Here is a 9134-nt window from a genome sequence, read left to right on the forward strand (position 1 = left end):
CTACTGCTAGACTTCATTCACAGTAGCAGGGTGTCAGTTTAGAGTAAGGCTACAGAGAGCTGTAAGCTCTTTTTGCCCACACTGAATTAGGCAGGCAGTCTGGAAAAGAAATAAAACCTCTGGGTGCGTTTTCCTGCTGGTTTTGTACTTTGCAAAAGATATGATAGCCACTTATGGAGAAAACACGAAAGAGATTCCACATCCATAAATACATTGCCTGCTTTTGTGGATAACGAAGTTGGCAAGGCCTGAAATAAACTGAAATCTTAAGCTGATAGGAAATCAAGGAGAAAAAAGAATACAATTAATTACAAACTGTATTAAATAGCAAATGGTTACTACCGACATATGAAAATGTTGTTCAGTTATAACAGAATCCTCTTACAAACTATTTAACCTCTCCGGTTTGTGAATAATATATTTGCTTCCAAATACTTGTCCAGAGACTTATTTATCTTTCATGAGAAAAAAAAGTCACTCCTTACCATACGCTGTTTTTCACTTGACTAACTCATCTGTAGATGCCTACTCAAACACACAGAATTTCACTGTTAGCTCTTCCAATTTTCTTCAACATTGTTTTTCCTTTCATTTTCCTGTTTTTCCCATAATTAGTACTCTTGTTTTGAGATATTTACTTTGCCCCTCTACTCAACATATATTTTCCATACTTCATCACCATCCCCTTCTACTCATTCCCCACTGCCTCCCCAGGTTCCTTTTCATTCTATTTTTATATCTCTTACAAAGTCACCTGCCTCAGGCAGTGTTTTTCCTCCCATATTTATATTTTATATCTGCACCACCTGTAGGCGTATATGTAATACATGCGCTTCACTTTGTGAAAATGATATATCATACTGTGTTGACCCCATTACTGCCCTAAAAATAACAGATTTGTTTTCCTGCGCTACAGTTTATTTGTTGACTACACTTCTAGAAACCATGAGGGAGTTCCTTTAATGTCACAGTCGCAATGCTAAACTCAAGTAGCCCCTCACGTGCTCTCCTTCAGTACTTATTCCTCTCTCAGCTCCCTACTCATACAGATCCAGAAAAAACGTCTCAGTTTTGCAAAACTCGGAATTCCAACAAGCATTTCAATCCTAGGCAAGTCTTTCAAGTTATAATTGGTTTGAATATCTCAAATATTCAATTGTCTTTACCTGCAGCAAACTGTCCCATCTAGATGAGAAATCTGTGCATATCTTCAAAAAAAGGACCATAAAAATCACCCAGCCTAATTTTTCCAGTTAATGTTCAGTCATTCCTAAAACAAAAGAAACAGCAGCAAAAAATAAACAGTGTACATAGGGAACTTTTAACTTGTTAATTTATAACAGAAAGAGCATGAGAAAAAGAAATTACATGGAACTACTCATACTAGTCTGCAGCACTGCCATGTTCAATCTCTGGATAAAATTGGGGAGAATTTGGATAATCTGAAAGGATGAAAATAAAGCATTTTGCTAAAGAAATGGTTAAAAAAGAAAAAGGAGCCACTTTAAAAATGATGCTTTATACAAAATCTTTCCAACAAGCACTATTTCCTTCAATACATTTATAGAAGAAAAGTTTGAGAGTTTCATCTTGAATTCTCTATGTCATTCAGCTCATTCATTTTAAAAAGGATGAAATAAAAAAAAAAAAATAGGAAAACAGTCATCAAAATAATCCTTACTTTATAAAAGAAAAGAGCATTATACTTCTGGAGGACCACACGTGATTCGACCACTGGCTTTCAGGAGTCATTACTGAAGCTGCAGCAAAATCACAGCATCAATACAAGAAGAAATACATTCCCGGACCAGAAATAATCTTAGAAACAATCTTCTAAATTGCAGCTCGCCAATCAGTTATGTGGTTCTTTTATAATTCTAGAGGCAAGACACCAAACTCACTTTAAGATACAGCTCCATGCATTTACAGAAAGGATTATGTGACATGGTTGCTCATGGTAGCAGGCAAGGAATCAGATTTCCTTCATTCCTGTGTTCCTACGGTTCTGGAATTATAATTCTGGTAGCCTGCAGGGAGACAGGCTGAGTACTCCAGGGTGCAAAGTTCAAATATGCTGCCACTGGCATGGCTGATTAATTGGATTTAATTACTATATGGTTTGTCCAAATAATACCAGTAAATACATTAACTCCCTTGGAGTCAAGGGAGAGTTTCTTTAAATCTTACTGTAAACAAGTGTCGGAAAGCACTACAGCACAGATACATCAGCCTATGTGAATCTGTAATGCATCTATGTTTGGAATGTGCAAAAGCATGACAAAGCACAAAGTACATTTTCCCTGGCATATATGCATGTAGGGCAACACACTTGCAAGTGTTCTAAGCACCTATACAGCAATAGGAATAGCCCCGATTTAAAACTGGCTGTGCAGGCAGACACATTATAAGGTTTCATGATTCTCTTTCAGAGCAAACCAGTTCAGGGACTCCAAAATATTTGGTGTCTTACTTTTGCTGTATAATTTCACCCTGTGAGAAATTCACCCTGAAGAATCCAGCCAGACATTTGTTCTTTTTCCAGTCATCCAATCACTGTAGCAGAGGTGTGAAGGAAAGTTGCTTCATTTGTCCTTGGAGAGCCAACATTTGCTGCAGGTGTGGTCATTTACTGTGGTGTTTGCATTATCCTGTTACAAATTAAGCTCCATAGGAATATGCCACATTTACATATGGTAATCATATTTTAGAGCTGCGTCATCCTTAATTGTCACACCTACTGGATCCTTTAAGAACTACTTCCATATATTATTAATTTTTTGGTGAGTGTAACCTTTATCCTGTCCACCAGGCGTAGTTACAGAGTCATTGGTTGGGTCTGGGTCTTGAAATAGTTTAGATAATATTAGTATAGCTAAAAATATGTTAAATTCTATAGCAAAACGCAAACAACTTCAAAAACAAAATTTCAACAGAAGACATTATTTAATACTGGGAATGGAAGGTGGCCTTGGTTTCCACTACTGACATTAATTCTGTACCTGTATATCTGAATCTGACCTTGGATACTGATTCTTGCAAATACCGTGAAAGCAGAAGTATGCTTTTCAAGAAGAAAACAGAAAGAAATGTACAAAGGAATTCATCTGAGGAACTTCTGAACACATTTTAAAGTTTACTTCAATGTTACATTTCATTAAAGAATCAAACGCTAGGCTTCACCTCAAGGGCTTAAACGCAATCCCTCATGCCTTCGGCTCCCTCTTGTGGTGTGTCGATGCCGATCTGCCTTACATCTGCTTGCATATAATTAAAGTAGTGCCACCAGCAAATACTGAATATTCTTTAGGAGTTCCATGAATATATGCACCAGCAGAGGAGATCTTTACCCAGTAGTTAAGAATTAAAAGCTTTTGACTGTGATTGCCTTTTCACCAACGGAAAGCGTATTATCTATCCAGCAAGAAGTATGTTTCTTCTTTTCCTTTATTTCATTTGATAGATATATATTTGTATATACACACAGTACAATATTTTTCTTTTGTGATAGAGAAGAAATGATAGTTTTCATTGCTGGTCGCTCATTAAGTCAACAGATTCCAGTTAATAATGAAAAAAATTAAACATTTAATATCAAAAGCAACTTCAAGTATCGTCTATACATTTTAGTATTCAGTATATAGTAAGGATTTGTTTGTATTTTATGAAAAGTGTATTTGAATAGACTATTTTTACTCTCATACATTAGAGTACTATTCATATCAGGCATGGAGTTTAAAATGACATCTTGTGGTCCCTAGTAGCTCTTCAGAAGAACCATGCATAGGTCACTTGTACAATCACTGTGTATGTTTCAAACCAGGGCTTAATCATCAGCAAAGTCAAGATGCAATTAGCATGTTTAAGAACACATTACTTTGTTCTTCAACAACAGGTCAGGGTATGGTCCTTGATGTGAAGAAACACGTAACATCTTTGTAAAACAATATCTGACCTAGGCATAACAGTATTGAAATTCCCAGAGCTATTCATCCCTTAATCTATCTGTATAAAAATAATTCAGTTTAGGCATATATTGCACTATTTTTTCTCATGCCAGACAGCTCTCACCCTGCATTATCTGTTCTCTTTGCTTATCTAAGAATACACTAAGATTTTAATTTCCATGGAAAACCTGGGAATAGGGCAACAAACACACATAAGGTGTGCAGTAAGGGGATGTCTATAATATCAATGATAATCTCAGAGGCATTCACAAGGGAAACTACACATTGGATTTGGAAATCATTTTCTCCAGTAGATTCATCATTCTCTCCTGTAGCTGTAAGCTTTGAACTTGAATGATGTTTTGCTGATCCAGAATCCTGCGTACTTCTCTACAGGTTTCTTCCATAGCTCTGCTCAACTTCTTTTGTTCTTCCAACATAGCCTCCATTAATTTTAGCTTCTTCTTTTGAAAGCTGCAGCTTTGCATTTTCCTTTTCTTAACTGGTCTTTCTTCAGTTCTGAATCAGGAAGATTTGTTTACAATTAAAATCACATTTATGGAAAAGAAAAAAAGAAAAAAGCAGCTAAGTTAGGACCTAGATTTGTATACTGCATTCTCGGACAAGCTATAGCTAGGTTCAATTAATAAAAAATGTTCTCCAGTAAATTCCCTCTCAGAATTGTGCTGAAACAAAAGCATTTATTCCATTGTTTTATAACATTACTGACTGTAAAAATAGGTTTTAAAATCTCATCATTTTTAACAAGATTTTTTTCCCCACAGAATTCTAGGTATAACATTTTCTTTTTATCTTGATTTTTACATGCTGAGTTTCTAAACTGTGCTGGAAGAGTCTTTTTGCTTACATGGTCATTATATCTATTGTAGTTCAAGCTGTGAGTGAACTACTCATCTGAAAAACTTCCAGTTACAGATGGGCAACTTCCTTTCAATCTTAGCATGACAGTCCATGTATCTTGAGTCCCCAGCATCAAAATTATCCAATGATGGGTCTCAAAGTCCCTTTACACAAACAGCAATCTCAGTTGCATTCTGCCAAACACTGCATTCTTTCTAGGGGAAATCCAGTAAAAGCACAGTTTTGAGCAGAATGCCATGTCAACAACTTGTAGATTTCAAGACAACCTTGAATGAGGACATCAACCTAGCACTAGAGAAATATTTTCATTGATGTTAAGAAGGAGAGTGGGGAGGGAGGTCACTCAGCTGTGACAGCTCTGTATTACATTTCCATATATGTTTTTATCCTACTTGACATTCAGATCTCTCTGCAAGAAAAATAAACAGACCTAAGAACCTGGAAGATTTGCTGCAAATATAACAAAAAGACACAATTCCCTTGTCATTTCAAGGTGTAGTAAAACACGGAGGGTGAGGTCTATGAAAAGAAATAAGTGGATTGTGTTAAATGCTATTAAAATCTTAGAGGAAGAAGAATAGACTAGGTCTTGAAAGAAGCTGCTTCACTACTGCTTTGTCATACATCCTCCCATGCACAGGTAAGAAACTATGACAGCTTTTCTTTATAAATGTACACTGATGTGGTGACCAGAGACTGCTGGCTTTCAGATTATCCAGATATTCACAGTTACTTGCATAACTCAAAGGATTTTTTCACCAAAATTATTATTATTTTAGCCAAAATCACCTTATGAATTTTAAATTCTCTGTGAAGTTTATTACTGAAATTTGATGGATCTTTCTACTTGCTTCCCTATACAGTATTAGGAAATAGTGCCGGTAAACCAATCCAACTGAAACAAGTCAGAACTGGCTCCCAGAGCCACGAAAAGGGCTTGCATCTTTGTCACTGTAGGTCATGAAGAGAATGGTCCTTAATAAGGAATGAAAGGGAATATATAAGGCACGTAGTTGGTACTGAGCTGCTCTGAGTATTGCATCATCTTTCTTGGTGGTTGTCTGTCATTTCATTTTTTTTTTTTTAATTTTGATTAGGATCAAAAAGACTCCAAAAAAGTGGGGGGGAGGGAGGAGAGGAAGGAGATGAAGTGATTTGCATTGAAAGATCTAAAGCAATGAAGAGAAATAATGATTCCCCCCTCATTTAGGGGGCTGAACAGAAACAACAACGTGTGTTGAAGGCCAGGAAGAACAAAGCAAAACTTCCAGATACAGTTAGGCAAGATGTTTCCAGTCTCAAATGCATTTGCTGTCTGTGTAAAATTGAATTAACTCTCTGTTTAAATTAAAAGATTATTTGATCGCCTATACTCACTCAATAAGGCTCATTTCAGTGCTATGTTAGAATAATTAATGAAGCAGAAGTTAAATACAAAGAATAATCTGTCTACCAAATGCGTTCCACAAATCCACAGTAACAACTCCTCCTTTTTAACTACTTCATGGCAAATGGGTCTCCAGTATTATTGGTTTCTGGGATTTATAGATCTCAAGAGCTAACTACCACTTCTGACTTGATTGTGTTACTTTATTTTTCTGTGTACCAATCTGAATAATAACCCATTTTTAGTGAAAAAGAACTAGCAATGACCTGAAAATAAATATTAGTATTAGAAATGGAAGATCTTCATTGTTTGAGGACTGAGAATCAGAACAACCTATGTCTTCTGATAAACCTAGGCTCATTCAAATACAGTCAAATGCATTAATGAATTAATGAGACTCATCCTTGAATTGAAGAGTACAACCACAAAAAGGTCTAATCTTACTCTTTTGGTGTGTAAGCCTTGTGTACCAGTCAATTTACCTTTCAAAAATTGAAGAACAGCAAAGATGGAATGACCTCAATATACAACTACTTCAAGGAAACAAGCAAAAAATACTGGGAGGGCCTCAAAAACGAAGTTCAACTCACTATTTTCCAACTAGAACCAAGACACTGGTTTAAACAAGGGATAATCACTGGAACAGATTATTACAGTGAAGAGTGAATTCTCCATATTCTGCATATATCAGTACTAGGCTGGGTGTGTAGTGAAAAATTTCTAAGACTAAAATCATAAGAACAAAGAAATGAAGGCAATAGAGATATGAAGCTCTGAAACAGAAGTCACTGCTGTGGGAAACCATGCCACAGAATACCCTCCATAACACCTTCAGGCTCCACATCAGAATAACTGAATTTAAATACATGGATGGTGTTTGTTTTTTAACAGGCAGCCACTCCAGCTGGCACTGAGATTTTATTATAGTCTATTAATCTATGAAAGTAAATTATTTTCAGCATGGTAGAAATGGCAAAACTGGTAAGGTCTGAACCCCAGTCACAACCTGGATAATTATATTTTGTCATTATTTCAACAATAAAGAAACAAAGCTATAAGTTAGACCATGGGATGAAAAAACACTGTTTTCAATTAGATAAAAAGTCATTCGTAAGTGTTGTTAGAAATTCTGATTTTAGAAGCTTAACCTGCAGTACAAGACTCCATCGCTTTGAATTATCCAACAATAACTCTATTATTGTCAGATAATAAAGTTTTTATTGACATTGCAATACAATATAAGCTTGTAAAAACTGAGCAAATACCAGGCATCCCATTAAAATAAAATAGAAATTTCAAAGATTTTTCTCACCTTTGAATTGCAACAAAAACAGGAATTAATATGATCCCACGATTAGGGAATCACCCCTGATAGGAATAAATCTAACATCTTGCGACAAAAAATCACCTTGATGTTATCAAATAGTCTAGTGTATGAAATACACCTCATTGTTTTGGATAAACAACCTCTTAACTATTAAAAAAATATTATTAGAAACCAATTTAAGAATTGGTGAAGGAGTTCTTGCATGAGAGATGTCTTTGCATTCACAGATACTAAACCATGAGAGGTTGTTTATCAGGGGATATCAAGCCATTACAATGAACTATGATGTAAAAAAGTTATTGCCTGAGAACAAGATGACTGTTACAGTTCAGGATTTATATACTAGTTTTTAAAATTGTCAGCTATTCAAGGACCATTTGCTTGAATGATTGAGTGGACTTATCCTAGTTTTACCCATCCAAGAGTAGGCCTGGAAACAATAATCGAAACTTGTTAGGTTGATTCTTCTTCCAGCTTTACACCCTCTCAGTTGTGTGACTGACAGATAATTTTATTGTTACAGTTAAAGCCTCACAGACTCGTGATAAGATCTTCAGGACCAACTTTTTCCTGCCAGAAAACTGTAATCAACTCTTATTTCACACCACTCTGAATGAAAAATGAAACCGGTGAAGTCTGAAGTACATAGCCTGCCTTCTGCTAAAATGCTGCCTTCCAGACAACTCCAGTCTTATTAGAAAAGGAAACACATTTGCATTCTCAACCAAGCATTTACTTTGAAAAAATGACATTGTTCATTTTATATAATGTATGCAATGTTCTTTCAAAGTGCATGAACAGCATTTCAGTGTCCATGGCAATATTTAGTTTGCAACTTTTCACCATTTTAATAATAGCTGAAGCCAGGGAAATCTCATACCATTACTCCTACCAAAAAAAAAAAAACCAGAACAACAAAAACCTAAAGCAAGCCAAAAATCATCTAAGCAAAATGTGGTAAGAGATACAACACTGCAGTACTATCATGAACATGCCTGTACTCCTGTCACAAACACACTACCTCTTGTGAGCAGAGGCATACATGCTGAATTTTGGCAATACTAAATGACCTTTTGCCCAGTCCTCCTACTCCCTTCCAATCTCTCGTGAAAGAAGAAAGAAATTGCCCAAATTCAGCAGAATGGGAAACATAACTCAATTTGTTATTCACAGGAAAGCTGCAAGAGCCATTAGAGAATAACGTTCCAGGATTTCCCTTTTGAGATAGCAGATCCCATTCATTCTGTGAAATACTAGAAAGTGAGGAAAAAAAAATTAGATGCTACCTTAGCTTGTAAGACAGTAAGCTTGATGAGCTCTCTGAATGTTCATCTTCAAAGCACTCTTCCCTTCCTTCATATGTAAACTGATTATATGGCAAATACAGAGGCGTAGACTTAGCTGATGGTGACTGCGAGGCCTCTGTCTGTGACGTAGAAGGACCTGGTTGCTGATTTTCATGCATTTTCACATCACTGTGGTCTGTCACTTTGGATAAGATCCTATCAATGGTTTTGTAGTAAGGCCAGTCAGGTGCAACAGTTTCACTGTCAGTCATGCATTTTAATTTCCTGCAAGAAAAGGCATACAACAT

The 9134-nt window shown here is 36.0% G+C and overlaps 1 protein-coding gene across 1 annotated transcript; it reads right to left on the minus strand.

Annotated features, from left to right (window-relative positions):
- Window positions 1-357: 357 nt before the first annotated feature.
- Window positions 358-9134, minus strand: LOC100539503 (myb/SANT-like DNA-binding domain-containing protein 1). Its single transcript, XM_010710511.3, has 2 exons — window positions 8827-9134; window positions 358-4463 (listed from the first exon to the last, which is right to left on the minus strand). Exons 1-2 carry the CDS (start codon window positions 9132-9134, stop codon window positions 4223-4225), a joined length of 549 nt encoding a protein of 182 aa, XP_010708813.1. The 3' UTR covers window positions 358-4222.

This window comes from Meleagris gallopavo, chromosome 4, assembly GCF_000146605.3.
Source record: "Meleagris gallopavo isolate NT-WF06-2002-E0010 breed Aviagen turkey brand Nicholas breeding stock chromosome 4, Turkey_5.1, whole genome shotgun sequence".
Taxonomy (NCBI): Eukaryota; Metazoa; Chordata; class Aves; order Galliformes; family Phasianidae; genus Meleagris; species Meleagris gallopavo.

Coding starts and splice junctions, on each gene's coding strand:
- LOC100539503 (XM_010710511.3), bottom strand. CDS start 9,134: ATGTTGTATGCCTTTTCTTGCAGGAAATTAAAATGCATGACTGACAGT. Junction 4,464..8,826: donor TTACTGTCTTACAAGCTAAG/GTAGCATCTAAT, acceptor TTCCTGATTCAG/AACTGAAGAAAGACCAGTTA.